This window comes from Mastigoproctus giganteus, chromosome 11 (assembly GCF_048544385.1).
Source record: "Mastigoproctus giganteus isolate SK-2022 chromosome 11, ASM4854438v1, whole genome shotgun sequence".
Classification (NCBI taxonomy): Eukaryota; Metazoa; Arthropoda; class Arachnida; order Uropygi; family Thelyphonidae; genus Mastigoproctus; species Mastigoproctus giganteus.
Window position 1 is genome coordinate 5,909,386 of NC_143585.1, and position 19,563 is coordinate 5,928,948.

The following is a 19,563-nucleotide window of genomic DNA, read 5'->3' on the forward strand; positions in this document are numbered from 1 at the left end:
TTCTGATATATTTTCTGGCTCTTACTACTTAACCAGGATCCCTACTATTAGGGTCGGGAATTTACACTCCCGGTTAATCCGATGTAATATCGATAAATTGCTTTTTCTTTACTGTTTCACTTTTATCTATCCTCTTGCCTTAATTTTTCATATCTCACGAACTATTAGAGTAATTCGAGGGGGAGTGAGGTACTATTGCTTTAACTACTCTGCTTTCCGTTCGCCTTTAGTTAGCTAAATTAGCTATTTTTCTGCAAATTGTTCAGCAAATATTAATAATTTCTCAGTTGTGCTTATAATGTTGCAGCTATCGGTCGGGCTAAATATCATCCAGCCTGTATTCTTACAAATTTTGGTTAGACTTTCCCCATATTGGATGGCTAGATTTATACTGATTTATAGCTTCACTATAATTTTAAAATTTTTATTTTAAATTATCCATTATTATGGATATTGGATTTGGTATACAGGCAGATGATAACAGAAACCGATGGCTCACTCTAACAAGGGTATCTATTTTGTAGGAGTTTAGCCCTCGACAAAGTCTCTTGCAAAATGGGTTCCCATGTAAGGCTTATTATGTTAATTAACCTAATATGTTATATTTTTCATGTAATTTTTCATGTATACTGGAGGTACTGTTGGTCAGGGGTTACATCGATTTTCAAACTATGGAGGTACTTACATTACACTATAACTTATATAATTTGGCCATACCTAACGGCCGATGTAATGTTCTATCGTTTGATGGCATTAATCGGTTAGTTCTATATGTAATACTTAATAATTTTTTATATATATTTTTACAATTTAACTCTGGAATATTTGGATTCTATATATATATATATATATATATATATATAGAGAGAGAGAGAGAGAGAGAGAGAGAGAGAGAGAATCGGATCTAACAGGCAGAAAATTGAGTAGGGGGGTGCTGCAAAATAAAATAAATTACTTAGGGGTGCCGTTATTAAAAAAAGGTTGAAATCCACTGCAATTTGCAGAACTGAAGCCTTTCTTGTTAAGAGCAGCCCTTTGTTCCACTCACCAATATTGTTGCCCTTCTCTGTACTTGTTCCAGCAGCTCTAGGTCCATTTTAAAATGAGGCCTTACACGCCTGTGTGCAGCACTCAAGGTGTGGCCTGACCATAGCCTTATACAATGGGATAATCACCTCCATCATTTGCTACTACTACTACTACTGTTTTGCTGCTAGCAAAACACTAGTAGTAGCAAATGATGCAAGAAAGCAAGCTTATATAGCATCAACAAAAAAAAAAAAAAAAAAAATTCACACTTCACCCATCCATAACCTCCAAGAATTTATCAAGTTCTTACTTCATTTTATTCAAACCATTCACTTCCACAACAGATGAAAGCCAGTAACCAATAAACAACCACCTGCTGGCTGAAGGCAAACTTCCATTCATTTATCCTGCAATCAATCTTCATCAACTTAAATTTATGCCCTCTCATGTGTGTAGTCTGAGCAAGAGGAATGCCATTCACGTTCAGCTTACTCAATCCATTCATGGCCTTAAACAATTCAATAAGATCACCCTTCAGGCTGGCTCCTAGAGGGGGCAATAAAAATTCCTGTATATCATTGACAAAACACCATGAACTTCCAGCCTGTCTCCATTTCTCAGAGAACTTCATATCCGACTGCATAATTCCCAACAGGTCTTTTTCATTTTCCAGTACCCTGAGTAGTACTACACAGTTGGCATGTTACTCTGTGGGTACTGCTACCAAAAGGCAATACTTTGCATTTGTCTATGTTAAACTTCAATTGCCATTTCGCAGTCCTTCTCCCTAACTTTCCTAGATCCTGTTGCAGTAACATAACCTGGCATTAATCACTCTATCAACCTTTGTATCAAATCCAAACTTGGACATTAAGCCTGATATACTTTCATCAATATCATTGCTAAATATAGAAAACAACAATGGGCCCAATGCCGGACTCTGGGGGGGGGACGCCACTAATAGTAGAATAAATGGAAATGGATATCAATGAGATTGGAGCTGAGACCATGTATATTTGTTAAATGAACGAGGAAGTTTGATTTTTTTTTTTTTTTTTTTTTTTTTCGCAAATAAGTTTGTTCTGTTGGTTTCACTATTCATGGTGTATTTTTTTTTTTTTTTTTATGAAAACCCCAAACACAAGGAGTATAGTACATAGTAGCATGCATGGGTTTGGAGGTTGCGAAGACGAAAGAAGATATTTGTTGACATTAGACTTGAACTTCTGTAGACTGTAATTTTCAGGAAATATGTATGAAGGAAGATTGTTCCATAAAACGGCAGTTGAATGAATAAACGAGGAAGATGAAAAGTTTGTTCTGTGAATTTCAACTTGGACTGTAAGTGGATGTTGGCTGGAGGCGGCACGTGTCCGGACCATTTTAAAAGAGAGAGCAGGAATTATAGAAGCCAATTCAGAAGAACAGTGCCCATGGAAGTATCTGTAGAAAAGGCATGCAGCAGAAACAGTATGTCTATGAGAAAGAGAGTGGAGAAACTGTTAGAGATGAGTCATTAATTAACCTAATTGTCCTCTTCTCAATGGAACCTAGAAGCCTGAGAGAGGTTTTGGGGGCACCACCCCAAATGTGGGAATAATATTCCATGATAGGGTGGATTTGCAATTTGTGCAGAGTTAACAGCTGTTTGGAAGAAAAGTAACACCCAGAGCAAAAGAGAAAACAAAGTTTTTTTGATGCAGAGGAAGCTAGATTTGTAATGTGCTTCTGCCAAGAGAGATTAGAAATCAGGGTAATCCCCAAAAGAGATATATCATCTAAGCCTAGAAATTGGAGTGTCACCAAAGATGAGCATGGGAGCAGGAGAATCCTTTTTGCGAGTTATAAGACAAGACTGAGTTTTAGCAGGATTGAAATCAACTAAGTTGTCTTTTCCCCACTGGAGAATTACCTGTAGATCGGCATTTAAGGAATATCTGCTACCAATTTAAATTGGTAGCAGATATTCGAGAAGTTGAAGCTGATTGAGCAGGGCGGGGTTTCTCAAACTGGAAAGTGGAGTGCAATGTGCTATCATCAACAAAATTATGGATAGGATTTCTGGTATTCAGTAGTAAGAAAAGGTAGGTAGGACGTATGAAATAATGAAGTTTTTGGATATTGTGTACACATGGCAAAAATATATATCCATTCTCCTTGACATAACATGGCCTCAACAATGCCCCCCCCTCCACACACACACACACACACTACTCCGACTCCCTCCAATTACTGTCTGGCAGAGTAGAGGCAATTATACAATAGCTGATCTGGTAGCCTCCTAGATAGTTACCAGTAGGTTCAGTCCAGTGGACTATCCAGCGACAAGCCTACTAACACTGTTTTAGAGTTGCACCCTTTAAATTTAAATAAGACTGAATTTTTCCGTGATGTTCATCAAAATCTCAAAGGACATCAAACATACTGTATGATGGAAGGGATGGGGTGAGTTGCCAGAACTTTGCTCTGGGGACTAAACATAGGTTCCACAACTTCAAAGGCGCCTCTCCGTCGCCAGGTGGGAAAGAGCAACTGTGCATAGCACATGCTTCTTGATTAGACCGGGGTTCGAGCCCGTCACCACCAAATATGAAGGATGCGGAAAGGTCAGGGAATGACCACCACATATTCCCGGAGCAATATAGCCTTAGTTGCTAATGCTCCAAAAAACAACAAACAACAACAACTTCAAGCTTCCAGCAAGAAAAGTTGTGGTATGCACTGGTTGATGAGGGTCATCTAGCATCGCCTGGTATCACACAGGGATAGCATTCCTCCATGTGGTGTGGAGGCCACACCTTGACCCCTACTTACATTGGTTTTCACACATAGGTTATACCAGTCCCAACATCATGAAGATACAAGCAGAAGAGGATTGGGTTGTCATAGAATGACCAAACATCTCCAAAATTCGGACCTCTTGACTAGATTGTCACCTTAATATCAGTACCATCAGTGTTTTAAACTTCCAGGTAGCAAGCCCAGCTACACATAACAGAGAATGTCTGTGAGAGCTCATGGACAAGCAGTTACATTCTAAGTAACTGCTTGTCCATGAGCTCTCACATTATTTGGTTTGGTGTGCTTTGAGCTAAACATTAAGCAAATGAGATCTAGCATTAATATTTAATTTTGATGACTGAAGAACCCTATGAGGTTGGGGGTTGGATACATATTATAATTTCTTGCATGCACCAACAAAGTGAAAAGAACTTTAATATTTAGTGAGAGAGTACACACAGTTAAACTTAAAATGTAAACACACTAGGCACAAACATTCAAGGTAACATAATTAAGCACAAAACAAAACACAAGACCTTAGCTTTCGGCTATGACTGAGCACTGAAAGTGATGGTTTTAAGTGTGTGGGTTATACCCCTTTTCAATACTCCCACATCCGTCATGGAAGAGGATGTGGGAGTATGGAAGGTTGATGGAGTGGAAGAGAGTGGCCTAGAGAGGAGGAAGGGAGCGGGTTGAGGTAGTCAAATGGTGATGGAGACCACCGAACTCTCAGAACATGCGGAGTAACTAAGAGTTAGAACACATGCATTTACACTAATGCACTAATGCTAGGAGCATTGTCAATAAATTTGATGAATTTTAAGTACTGATTAAGTCATCAAATGCAGACATTGTAGGAATACTGGAGACGTGGTGCCACTCAGACATAAGTGATGCTGAATTTGAATATGCAGAGTACAATGTATGCAGGATAGGAGGGGTTATGCTCTTAGTTAAGGATATTAAATTTAAGGCAGTGCTTCCAGTCGAGTGTTGGTGAATTGAGTCAGTCAGTCCTGTAAGCATTGGGAAAACAGATTTGAGAGTAGGAGTGTGTTATAAGCCTAATGACTGTAATGAGTATACCAGACATCTATACAGAGAGACAAACTGTGTAGGCAAATCAGAATGTCTCATAATGGTCGATTTTAACTTCAGATGTTGACTGGAATTTGTGGGTTGGTCACTCACAGACAAGCAAGACTTTAGTGGATTTCTTAAATGACTTTTCTACAGCAGCAGATGTTAGAGGGGCAACAAGAAGAAGCAATACTCTTGGTCTGGTTATCAGCTGTGATTCTTCATGCATTAAGAATCTAGGTAAAAGACCCACTGCGTGGCAGTGATCACAGTGTACTAATGTGAAATTTAATTAAAGGCATAACTACTGTCAAGAGTAAAGAGAAAGGCTTTTGCTTTTGTAAGGGTGAATTCAGAGGTTCACACAGTTTTAAAATTGTGTGCATTGGTATCAGCTGATGTTACCAACAGTAAATTCTAAATGGGAAGTATTCAGGGAAATAATCAAAGAAGCTACTAGGCTTTTCATACCAACAAAGAAATACTGTTCAAGGCTTAGGCGGTGCCTCCGTAGCCAGGTGGGCAGGAGCAGCAGTGTGTAGCACACGCTTCTTGATCAGACCGGGGTTCGAGCCCGTGCCCACCAAATACGGAGGATGCGGAAAGGTCAGGGAATGACCATCACATATCTCCAGAGCAATATGGCCTTAGTTGCTAATGCTCCTAAAAACCAAATAACAAACAAACATCAAGGCTTAGGCCAAAATGAATGTCAGATGAACTACTGAGACATGTGGTAGAGAAGAACAGTGCATGGGGTGCGTATAAGTAATCTGGTGAGACACGCATATGGTAGATATAACCTAGTCTGTAATCAAGTCACAAAGGATGTTAGGCAAGCTAAGGCAGATTAGGAGAAGTCTCTGACAAAGAAAAACAGCAGAATTCTATGATAGTATTAACAGTAGAAGGAAGGGGTTTAATCACATTTGGCCACTTGATCTCTATGGGTTAACTGTTCATGACTGCTCAGGTTGCAGGCAAATTGAATAGCTATTTTGTATCTACATTCACACATGAGGAATTTTTTAGGGAAGGGGATGCCAGAAGCTTATCAAACTAATGAGAAACTAAATGACTGTGATTACTGAAGGAAAAGTGGAGGAGAAATTGTTGAGGATTTACATAAAAAAAAGCCACCTTGTGCAGATGGAATCTATCCAATTATATTAACGTAGGCAGCAAAGGAGGTAAGCAAACCCTTAGCCATGATTATGAGAGCATCCTTGGATTCGGGAAAGGTCCCTGTGAATTGGTGATGTACGAATATTTCCCCAATTCATAAAAGGGAATCAAAAGACAGCATGGGTAATTACAGACCTGTTAGCTTAACATCTCTTCCAGGAAAAATAAAGGAATCACTGGTTAAAGAAGTAATGCAGGACCATTTGGACAGACGTGCAGACATACTGCAATCGCTGCATGGATTTGTCAATGGGTTATGGTCTTATCTAACAAGATAGATTACTATGATGCAGTGACTGAGGAACTGGGTGCAAAAAATAATTTTGACATCATATACTTAAATTTCAGGATACTAACATAAAAGACTGCTTGTAAACCAGAGCATTGTGGCATTAAGCAAAAATTCTGCTGTGGCTAAGGGGATGATTTAGGTGAAAGAAGACAAAAAAGCTATCAATGGGCACTGCCCTTCGTGGGCTAATGTTATTAGTGGAGTTCCTGAGTTCAGTGCTGGATCCATTGTTGTTTTTAGTATTTATCAATGATATCGATGAAGGTATATCTGTCTTAATGTCTAAGTTTGCAGATGATGCAAAGGTTGGCAGGGTAACGACAATCATCAGGGTGAGCTACTGCAACAAGATCTAGGAAAATTGGGTCCGTGGGCTGAGAAATGGCAATTGAAGTTTAACATTGACAAAAGCAAGGTACTGCACATGGGTAGCAGTAATCCCAGAGTAGCACATATAGTGTGTATCCCAGAGTGGCATATCCATTCAGGTTAGTGGAGAATGAAAGACCTGGGGATAATTGTGCAGTCAGGCATGAAATTCTGACAGCAGTGCAGACAATTTGCCAGATCAACTCATGGGGTTTTGTCAATGATATACAGAAACTTTGCTAGCAGGGATAAGATATCCCTTTGTATAAAGCCATGGTTAGGCTGCATCTTGAGCACTGTCTGGAGTCTCATTTTCAAAGGATGTAGATCTGCTTGCTGGAACAGGTGCAGAGAAGGCCAACCAGATTGGTGAATGGAACAAAAGGGTGCTCTTACCTAAAAAGACTTCAGTTCTAAAAATTGCATCCTCTTGAGACTTAGGCACCTGTGGGGAGATCTGACTGAGGTGTTTAAAGCCTTGAATTGATAGAGAAAGCTTGAATATTAATGGTATTCTTCCACTTGCTGAAACTACACACCTCAAGGGCATAAATTCAAGTTGAAGGATGGTTGCAGGGTAGATGTGCAGAAGCTTGCCTTCAGCCAGAGGTTTGTTGATTGTTGGAACAGGCTTCCAGCTGTTGTTGTGGAAGTGGATGGGTTAAATAAATTGAAGGGAGAACTAGACAAATTCTTGGAGGGTACATATCGGTGAAATGTGGGGGGGGGGATATTATTTTATTTTATTATTACTAAATTCAATACAGTGGAACCAGTTGTGATGTTACCAACAGCAAATTCTAAATGGGAAGCATTCAAGGAATTAATCTTGGAAGCTACTAGGCTTTTCATGCCAAATAAGGAATACTGCTCGTGGTTTAAGCCTAAATGGATGTCAGACTAACTAATGAGACTTGTAGAAGAGAAGAAAATTGCATGGGATGAATATAAATTATCGGGGGAGACAGATGCCTATGGTAGATATAAAATAGTCTGTAATCAAGACACAAAGGAAGTTAGGCAAGCAAAGGCAGATTACAAGATATCTTTGTCAAAGAAAAACAGTAAATACTTCTTTACTTATGGAAACTCTAGAAGGAAGGGGATAAATCAGATTAGTCCAGTTGATATCAATGGTTTGATTGTTGATGATTCTGCTTAGGTAGCTAACAAACTGAATGAGTATTTTGCATCTGCACTCAGACATGAGGAATTCTGTAGGGAAATGGAGGCCAGAAGCTTATTAAACCTTAACAGGGAGTTAAATGATTTTGCAATACCTGAGAGCAAATTGGAGGAGAAATTGTGTTGAAGTTAAACATAAAGAAGTTACATTAAAGGAGGCAGCAAAAGAAGTAAGCTGGCCCTTAGCCTGATTATGAAGGCATCCTTGGACTCGGGGGAGGTCCTCATGGACTGAAGATCTGCCAATGTATCCCCAATTCACAAAGGGGTTTGGAAAGATGACACAACTAATTTATATACCTTTTAGTTTAATTTCTATTCCGGAGGGGTCACTGGTTAAAGAAGCAATGCAGGATCATCTAGACTGCAGTTATAGTTCAGACACACATAGGTGTCTTAAGGAGAAGTCTTGTCTGACCAATTTATTATTATTATTATTAGCCACATGGTGCAAGGAAGCTTGAGGCTTATGCTGCACCAGCCAAAAAAAAAAAAAAATTCTCAACTTACCCTGAGAGAGAAAGTCAAAAGTCAAAGGGAATCACCAAGAAAGAGAAGAATGATGATATCCAGCTCAGGACCCTGGGTGTTCCAAGCCCATACTCACCAGATGTGAGCCCATTTGATCTGATACTATGATGTTGTGACAAAGGAACTAGGTGCAAAAAATAATTTTGATATCATATACTTGGATTTTAAGAAAGCTTTTGATACCGTGGAACACAGAAGACTACTTGTACTACTGTACAAGTTTGAGCAGTATTATGGGCAGGTTGCTGCTATGGATAAAGGGATGGTTGAATGGGAGAAGACAGAGTGGTAATCAATGGACACTACGTTTTGTGGACTAATATTATTAGTGGAGTCCCCCAGAACACTGTGTTGGGCCCATTGTTGTGTTCTGTATTTATCAATGATACCGTTGAAGGTATATCAGGTTTAATGTCCAAGTTTGCAGATGATATGAAGGTGGGTATGATTGTTAATGATGGTAAGGATGGTACGCTGCTGCAACAGGATCTGGAAAAGTTGAGTAGATGGACTGAGAGAAGGCAACTGAAGTTTAACATTGACAAATGTAAAGTACTGCATGTGGGTAGCAGAGTAACGTACCAACTATGCTGTACTACACTCAGGGTAGTGGAGAATGAAAAAGACCTGGGGGTAATTATGCAGTTAGATATGAAGTTTTCTGAGCAGTGCAGATAGGCTGTCACGATATCCAGGAATTTTGCTACTATGGAAAAACAAGGTGATCATCCCCTTGTATAAGCAATGGTCAGGCCACACCTTGAGTACTGCATACAGGTCTGGAAGCCTCATTTTAGGAAGGGTGTAGAGCTTCTAGAATGAGTACAGAGAAGGGCAACAAGATTAGTGAGTGAAAAAAAGGGTTACTGTTACCAAGAAAGGCTTAAGTTCTGTAAGCAGTGTCTGGAGATTAGCCACCTGCAAGATGATCTGATTGAGGTGTATAAGGCTTTGAATGGTTTGAGCAAGTTCAATGCTGATGGGATTCTTTCTCTTGTTCAGATTACATACCTGAGGGGGCATAAATTCAAATTGAGGAAAGGCAGTTGTGGAATAGATGTGTGCAGATTTGCCTTTAACAGTGGGTGGTTGATTGCCGGAACAAACTTCCATCTGCTGTTGTGGAAGTTGGCAGCTTAAATAAATTCAAGGCTGAACTAGACAAACTTTTGGAGTGAATGGATGGGTGAGACAGGAAGGTTTTTTTTTTTTTTTGCTGATGCTGTATAAGCTTGCTTTCATGCATGCTATTGCTAATACTTATTAATACTAACAATAGGTGGTAAATGACTCATCAACTGGTGCAGTATCACCAATTTGTTAATTGGAGGCTTGAAATGGTAAAGTCCATGTTTAGTCTCCAGAGCAAAGTTTTTGGGATCCTCCCATCTCATTCTACCCGTGCACAGTTCTGTTTGTGGGTAGAGTGAAATTGGAGGATAAAAATAAAAGAATAACTGTACCATAGAAAACTTTTGAGGTTTGTGAAGTCCATAAAAAAATCTCTAGTGATGACAGATACATACATGAGTCATTCAACTGAAAATTACAAAACCAATATAAAACCCATATTATGCAAAAATTATTGAAGTGTGTTGGCAACATTGAATGCCCATTTGACACCATCAGTTTATTTTCAAATTGGTAGCATCCTTGCAGTCATGCCCCAAGAAAGAGATGCAATCTGCAATCCAATTTTTGAATGCAGAAACAATAAAACTTATTGCAGAATGTTGACTTAACATGATGAAGTATGCATGTGTCAGTGGCAAGTTTATGAGTGGGTGTCGCAGTTTAAAAACACTGTCAAAGGTGTTGCGGAATCTTCTTGATGCAGAGAGCACATCAGTTGTGACAGCAGAAAATAGCAGTAGAAGAGCTGATATGAGGAAAACCATTACATTACTATTGAAAAAACTGTCACAGCGTGCAAGGTTAATGATTCTATTGTTAGTGAAGAGTTTTATTTTGAAAAATGTGTGCTTTGTGTTTCATGCTGAAATGATCATGAAAGGGACACCTTCCTGGGTGCACTGTAATGCATTAGAAAGTGAATGTGTAAGTTCCAGTTGGTGCCATATTGACTTACTTCAACCATAGACAGTGCATACCCAAACATTAGCCAGGAGTGTGTTAACTTGAGAGGAATGATTCTTGGAGCATTAACTGGAGTGAGAGAGAGGGGACCAAAAACAGCAATCGATGACAAATACTGTGATGTGTTCTGAGCCAGTCGGACCAAACAAATGTCGTGTTTTGCTGTCCTCTATGTGTGCCTGTAGCGTGAAAACAACTGCCCGTCCTAACAGTGAATCGCGTATAGGTGATGAGGTTTCAGATATTACTCCATCATTCATGTTCACTAGACTGCTCCATATGATTATCATTTTTTTGGCCACTAAGAGGATGTCACTTTTTTGTCATATGAAGAGGTCATGACAATTGCTTCGGTGCAAATTTTGCACTTGAAAAGTGCACAAATGGCTTCAACATCAGTGACAATTTCTTGTGAGCAATCCAGCCATTAGTGCAGTATTGGAAGAAGTTTGTCAAACACTTTTTGGCATATGAAGAGGTCATAACAATTGCTTAAATGCAAATGTTGCACTTGAAACATATGCAAATGGCTTCAGCATCAGTGACAAAATTTCTCTTGAGCAATCCAGCCACTAGTTGGAGGAAGTTTATGAAACATAGAGGGAACTACATTGAAGATTTTATGTAGCAGAATTTTTGTTCACTTCATTGGATTAATTTGCAGTCTTTAGATTTCTACATATATTAGGAACTTTGTAACCATCTGATCTCTGTATGAAAATAAATTATATGGAAGAAAAATAATGTTTTCATTTATTACAGGATATTCATGCCAAAGCTAAAGAATTCAATTATCAGTCTGGCAAATATGACATCATTTTGATTGTGGGAGATGCTGTAACTGCAAATCCATTTACATGGAAATTGGTAAGGTGAATTATTGCTTCTTTCTTTCTATCTATCTGTGTGTGTGTGTGTGTGAGAGATGAGCAAGTATAAAATGACTTCATAGGAGGAGAATGTGCAAATAACAGTTAATTTGGTTTAAAGCTGGTTTGTTTGAAATAAACTGATATCTGTTTAACATACAAAAGAATTAAATAATAAAGGAGATGCCGCTCCATTGAAAAAGGATTTATTCACATATTTTAGTCCTACTTTGATGTATGGGAAACAAATAAACATAAATTTAATTATAAGTATTAACTTACAAGTTAAAACCAAATCCTTGAAGTTGACAATTGACTGTAAGGCCAAAATGATGCAAGGAAGCATCTTTTTTCTGCATCAGCCAAAAAAATTAAAATAAAATAATAAAATATAATTTGTTTATGTCCCTTTGTCTGGAATGTTCTTTGAACTTGAATAACTCATAACTCAGACTTATTGCATTAACTATACAATTAAAATCCACAGGATTTTAATTGTATAGTTCAGGGGTGGGCAACCCGCGGCCTTCTAGGATCTTATGTGCGGCCTTTGTCACACAAAGATGAAATAAAATCATTAAATAATCCTACTTTTAAACTAATATTTTTTAAAATTAATATTCAAAACGTTTTAATAATAAAAAGCTTTGTATATTTTTTTTCACAATATAGAAACATTATTCAGATAATTAAAAAAGGAAAATACAAATTTTTTTATCTAAAAAGTAAAATGTTTAACCTTTTCTATTTATTTAAAATCATTTTTATGTACCACAAATGATAAAAAACGAAAGCTATTTAATAAAAGAAATTCTAATCCTCTTAAGTTTGTTTTAATAAAAAAAATATTTTAACAGAGTTAATAATTTGACGAAAATAGTTTTTTATTTTAAAATGTAAATTGTGACATCATGATTTTTTATCTGTTGCTTTTATGTGCATATTTGTAAATGTGAATATTTTGACAACCGTATGTATTCTTGTCTTGAATTTTGTAATCCTGTATTTTCTTATGTTTGATTTCACAATTGCTTAATTTTTAGATTGCCCATTATGTCCAAAAAAGTTAAAAGGAAGTTGAATGAAGAAAACGGAACATTTAAAGAAGATTGGAAGATGCAGTATTTTCTTATTTCTGTGAAAGACAAAATGGTTTGTTTGATATGTTTGATATAGCACTAACAACATTAAAAAAATACAATGGAAATCAACATTATCTATCTCACAAGGACCATAAATATGTAAAATTAGAAGAAGCTCGTAAATCTACACTTCAAAAAATGAAGAAAGAAAAACAGCACCAGGAAAAGGCTTTTGGTGCTTTTATTAAGCAAGGAACTTCTGCAACCAATGTTACGTACAAAATAGTGCATGTACTTGGAATAAAAGGCAAACCATTTAGTGACATTGAAATGATAAAAGAATGTTGTTGAAGCAGTAGGATGTTTAGATCCGGAAAAAGTTGACAAATACAAACAATTACCTCTCAAGAAAAACTATAACTAATAGACAACATGAATTAGCTCAGAATGTAGGAGAACAACTTCAGGTAATAATTCACTCTAAAGATGTATATTTTTTAATAGTGTTAGATGAAACCACTGATAGAAATGACTCTGATCAAATATTATATTTTATTCGTGCTATAACTGAAGATTTTCATTGTTACAAGGAACTACTGGCTTTGGGTACGCTCACTGGAAGGACTTGTGGAATTGATATTTTTAACAACTTTAAAGAAATGTCTTGAGAGAGGACTAAACCTTGGTAACCTGGTAAGTGTATGCACGGATGGTGCACCTTCTATGAGAGGAAAGCAAGAAGGATTCGTTTCATTGTTTAAAAAAAGAAAAGCCCAATTTAGAAAAGTTAATTTCGTTCCACTGTATATTACACCAACAAAACCTTTGGGCTAAATCCTCCACATTGAGCAATACTTTGGACAAAATTATTGCAATTGTTAACTTTGTTCGAGTAAATGCTTTAAGACACCGCCAATTTCAAAGCATGCTTATATTGGATGATGAGACATAATGTCAACTTGCCATATTATTGTAAAGTGCACTGGTTATCAAAAGGACAAATTTTAGTAAAAATTGACTTTGCGAGAACAAATTAAAAAACTTTACGAGGAACAACAACAAGAATGTGATTTATTAGATGAAGAATTTTGTAGAAATGCTGCATTTTTGTGTGATATTATGGAAAAGCAAAATGAATTAAATGTTTATTTGCGGAGAAAAATAAGACATATATGACATGTGGCAAAAAATTCAGGTATTTCGAAAAAAATTGCATTTTTACAAAACTCTTTTCTCTAAATCAGAAATATCTGGGGAACATTTCCCTCATTTAAAAAATATGTTAAAGGAGCAGAAATATGTTGTACATGACACTTTCAAAGACTACATAACCGTATTGGACCTGCTAATTGAAGAATACAATGATAGATTTTATGATTTCCAAAAACATACTTTAGAAATGAAATTGGCATATGAGCCACATTTAGTTGATATCCTGACGACACCCACGGAACTACAGATGGAATTAATTGAATTAGGAGAAGATAATATGATAGACTTTTTTTATACAAAAAAAGATCCTATTGAAATATGGAAAAATGCAGTTGAATACCCACGTTTACGTCAACATGCTTGTCAACTGCTGTCTTGCTTTGCAACTACGTATTGTCGCGAATCAACTTCTTCATACCTTACACAAATTAAGTCATTTAAGGACTCAGATGTCTGATATTCATTTAGAAGTTGCGTACAACTAAAGTTGTACTCCAACTCAAGTTGCGTACAACTAAGATGGAGCCTAATATCCAGTTGTTATCTAATAAAAAACAAACCCAAAAATCTCATTAGTTAATTATCAAAAAAGGTGTTTAGCTCATTAAAATTGGGCGCCTCCGTAGCCAGGTGGGCAGGCGCAGCACATGCTTCTTGATTAGACCGGCGTTCGAGCCTGTGACCACCAAATACAGAGGATGCAGAAAGGTCAGGGAATGACCACTGCATATTCCCGGAGCAATATGGCCTTAGTTGCTAATGCTCCTAAAAACCAAAATAACAACAACATAACAGCTCATTAAAAATGTGCAATCGAAGTGGTTTCAGCCGAGACATCTTTTTTGGTAAACAACTCGACCACCAAAGCATCAAATCTTCAGCTCATTAGTTAACTCATATTAAATTATTTTTTACAATAGTACAGTTTTTTCTAATTATCCTTATATAATACACAGAGAGAATGTTAAATAATTGCTATAAATTTTCATTTTAATAACAATTTAGAAAATAATTTATTATCTTTATAATTATATATTTTAAAATTTTGTTTTCATATAAAATGTAGGTGGATGTATTATGATGAGAATATTGTAAATATGTATGTTTTATTGAAATTTATTTGCCTTTTATATAGTTATATGTAATAAAATTTAACACTGGTAATTAAGTATGTTTTAATTATCGTAAGTAGTGGCTCGAAGGATCGGTGCGGCCTTTCCACTATTTCCGAAAATGAATGTGGTCTTTTATTCAAAAAAGGTTGTCCAACCCTGGTATAGTTAATTTCTGGGGCACTCTCCTCAAAAAGAGCATAAGCTAAAGCTTCTGCTTTTTCAAGAAGTGCCCCAGAAATCAAAGTGCTAAGATGCTTGTGTGTACTCTGGTTGATTCTCTCTATCGTTTCTTGCTCAGATTAGCATTTCCTTATAAATTGATCCATGATTGCCTCTTGATTTCTTTTGATTTGCAAAACTTGTGATTGCGATATTCCATACTTTGCTATTTTATTTTGCAACAGCTTACTGGCCAAGTCCTTAATAACAGCAACTTGTTCTCTAAGAGTTAAGTCCTTCCATTTTTGTGACATCGCTGGGTAAAAATAAAATGTTTAAAATATGTTTTAACTTATGCAATTAGTGTACTTGGATTCAAGAAAGTGCATCTGATTATAGGCTATACACAGCTGCTATAAAACACAGGAACAGCCTGTTACAACGTGCACTTACGTAACTTGGGAACATACATTACATTATATATATTTGCATTTACATCTGTATGTGGGAAACATCTTCAAGCAAACTGAAAGACTATTGGTTAATGTAGAATTTAAAACATCAACCTGTAGGGGGGAAAAATTAGCCAGTACATTTGTAAAAGTAAACGTGTGCATAGACTGGAAACTAGCATGAATGTTGTGTTGAATTTAATCGCTGGATAAATGAAAAATAAAGAAAACTTTATTTTTAGAAAATCTGAAGTTTGACTCAGCTTGGCTATGCAAAAAAGTGTTATGCAATTAACTGGGCAAATTTGTAATGGGAACATAAGAAACAGTTTGTGATTTTTATGCAAATAAGCATTGTATGCAATTAATGTTATGGTTTGTACCCCCCCCCTCCCTTTTTTTTTTTACATCTCCCTCTCCCCAATTCTAAATTTGAAACTTGATTTTTGTTTTTATTATTTTTAATTTTCTTACAACATGATGGTTACTTCTAATCTTATGTATTTGGGTATGTTTAGTATCTCTAAAATTATGGTGTTTTTTTTTCCCTCTCTCTCTCTCTCTCTCTTCGACTAGCCTAAAAGTTCGAGTAAAGACATAACATGCATAGCTTTTGGAAATGCATTTTAAACAAATGTAGTAGTTACCTGCTTGTTTCTTTAGATGCAGATTTAAAGCTTCTCAGCACACCATCATATATGTATATGCACTAATTTTTATGTTTTTTACTTAGGGAGAAATTGTGTTGACTTTTCCTCCCCATCCAAATCCTCCTAAACCTGCAGAAAATCCATATGCACAGAAACCTGAGATTAAGGCAAGTATTAATTGATACAGCTTTAACTACATAATTCTTGTAAGTTTTATCATTAAATTTTGAATGCTATATTTTAAGTTTTTGTAATTCTTCCACAACCAGGTTTTGTATGATACACTCACTTAAATTATGTTTAAAATTGTCACATTCTAAGATGTCAGGTGGCAATATATTTACTTTTATTTTAAGTAATTTTTTTCAACATATACATAATTATAATTATCTGGTTTAAATAACTAAGTTATTGTTTTCAAGAGCCAAGAAATCAGTTTTAAAATTCTTGGAAGAAAGACATACATGGGAATAACTAACTTGCTTTATTAAGCATAAGTTGCCAGAAGTAAAACCACCTGCTGCCTAGGTACCAGTAACTCTTCAGAACTTATCAGTGGATTGTATTTTAAACAGTTTTGGTGATGTTATTTGTTTAAAAGTAATGCTTCTCTAGACACCTTGTGATTAAGAAAAGTTTGTTCTAGCTTGAGTATTATGATTGTGCCAAGTTAATTATACAGTGTTTCAGTTAAAATGTACCAGTGTCTGTCTTGCTTATTTTTAGGTTTAATCCACTACCTTTTATTGTCGTATTTCGGCTGAAATTTTTGAATTAGTTAAAGTACAACTAAATATTACTGTTTAGATTTTACAATTTCTAAATATAAATTTTGCCTAATCAACTTTTTTTATCGATACAAAAGTTTTGTCCTCGGTTTAGTTTAACAACATTGTCAGTGTACTTCTGAAACAAATGTAAATTAATTTTATTTGAATAAAAAACAAACAATTGGATGTGTTCACTTTTTGAAGGCATGTTTAGCTGTGTTGAACAACTAGATGTACAAGGGCAGTCATGTCACATCTCCTATTGCAAATAACGACAACATAAATAATATTCAAAAGGATTATTTTTCAAAAATCTGCAATGGTATGCTGCAGTTTCGTGAAATCGAAGTTTAAGTTAAAAATGCACAATAATAAATTCATTATTAAGAAATTTTAAAAAGTATATATATATATAGATGAAACGAGAATGGATATTTTTGGTGCTTAACTTTGCCATTTTGGCCATTTGTTATTAGAGATTAGTTATCAGCTTGAATGGCTGCTGCTATTATTTTCACAAATAAAAAGTAACAATTTAAACCATAACGACAATGGCAGATTCAAATAATATTTAATGTTATAACAAAACAGTATATGCCACAAAGATAATTTACAATATTCTGTGTTATTCTGTATATAGTAAAGAATCAAGTAATAATTTAAGTGATACAGATGGTGCAGTTTCGTCTGATTTAAATGTGGGGTTATCAGTTTCAGCATCTCGTGAATTGCCACGTTCTCTCCAATCCATTGGAAATGACAAATACCTTGTAGTACATAATTTTATGCAAAAATTGGACAACTAACTGCCCCTTCAGTTGGTGTGGCAAAATCCAGAATATGCATTGGCGTGTGGGAGAAGCATGAAATTTTCATGTCAGTGTTTGTTGAGCCACATACATTGAATGAAGAGTGCAGTAAAATTCATTAGAAGCAGAGCTTCTTGGTGTTTATGCACGCACATTTGTAAAATCATATGAAAGCGTTGATACCCAAAAATTATTTATCAGAGATGGTATTACAGTATAGAGAATATGGATAAAATGCTAGAAGAACAGCAAGATTATTTTCTGGGAGACTTTCTCAGAGGCTGCAAGTATTAGATACCACAATTATGTATGTTGTGGATTGCTTTTTGCTAACTGGAAGTGATGCATAAAAAAGAAAGGACACATGTGCAGAATTTGGAATATATTCACAAAAAAGATTTTGTGGCCATCTTTCCTGGCACTTCCAATCAGCAGTGTGCCTGATCTCACATATAGAAGAGCTTCTGTATGTGAGATCAAGACACTCAGATTTGCGTTCCTTTCGTTAGTTTTTATGACAAGGCTTGCATGAAGGTGATTATACAAAATGGTTGGTAATTTTCTGTTAACCAGGGTAGAGGAGAATCAGTTTCTTTAGCAATATCCTGTGGACTGACTAGGCCAACTTCACTGAAGGTGGCTTCACCAACAGGCACAATTCTTGCTACTGGTCTCCTGTCTCTCAAAGCCCTATCTGTTGTAGAAATTGTCGCCATCAGGTGATATAATCTGTCAGTTTGTGGTGTATGGTATACGTGGAGAAGTTGTCGGCCCAGTTTTTTATAATGGCACTCAGTCTACCATAATGAAAAACATCATACTAGGACAAAATATTATGAACTACTTTGCATTAATGTATCTGACTGGTTAAAAAGTTCCATGAACTTTGAAGCCCATCAACATCCTTGGTTTCAGCATTGTAGCACCCCACTGCACAAAATTGTAGCAGTAAAACAGTGGGTATAATGTCAATGTATGTAGGATGTGGGGCTGATATACCTTGGTCACCATGTTCTCTCAGTGTCACCCACTTTAGACTTTTTCTTTTGGGATTTCATTAAAGCAAAAGTATACAAAATGCCCATTGACAATTCAGATAATCTCAGAAGGAATATGAAATGCATGGGCTGAAGTTAACATTGTTATTCCAAAGAATGTTTAATTTATTATATAGGTTACAAGCTTGTCTTATGGCAGAGGGAGGACACGTCAAGTTTATGAATAACATTTAAAGCATATGTTAGCTATCTTTTGAAACTATGCTGCCTGCAGTCTCTCTCTCCTATGAACAATATAGAATGTTGTAAATTATTTATGTGGTGTGTGTGTTTTGTTATAAGATTAAATTTATTTCAATTTGCCATTGTGATTACTTACGTTGTTCCTTTCCTTTGTGGAAATAATAGCAGTGGCCATACAATCTTGTTGAATTGTTCTGATAACCAATTTTCAGTAACAAGATGACCAAAATTGCAGCAAAATTAAGTGAATATCCATTCCTGTTTCGTTTATTCCTTTTTTTTTTCTCCCCCATCCTGATAATGAACTTACTATTGTGCATCCCCCCCCCCCTTGGGAAAAGGAAATTTCATGGAAAGTAGCAATTTTGCTTCCACCACAGAATTTTCTTTTTAAAAATAATTCTTTTGAATGTTATTTCTTTTCCCATTATGCACAAGAGTTATGTTGACACATAACTGCCCTTTTATAGCTAGCAAAACCTTTTGTTAATATTAACTTATTTTATTTTTGTGTGTGTTGTTCATACAAAAAGGGTGATCATAATTTAAAGACCTATTTTCCTAATTATAACTTTATACCTACAAATAAATTTTATCAAAATTTTGCAAGTCCTTATTCGTTATAGTTTGATATAATGCATCCATTTTTAAC

The 19,563-nt window shown here is 36.0% G+C and overlaps 1 protein-coding gene across 1 annotated transcript in view; it reads left to right on the forward strand.

Annotated features, from left to right (window-relative positions):
- Positions 1-19,563, forward strand: part of OstDelta (oligosaccharide transferase delta subunit) — a 279,105-nt gene that overhangs the window by 209,176 nt on the left and 50,366 nt on the right. Inside the window, exons 13-14 of the mRNA XM_090384636.1 lie at positions 11,315-11,419; positions 16,175-16,258. Coding sequence (XP_090240762.1) covers positions 11,315-11,419; positions 16,175-16,258 — 189 coding nt within the window. The remainder of the gene's footprint in view (positions 1-11,314; positions 11,420-16,174; positions 16,259-19,563) is intronic.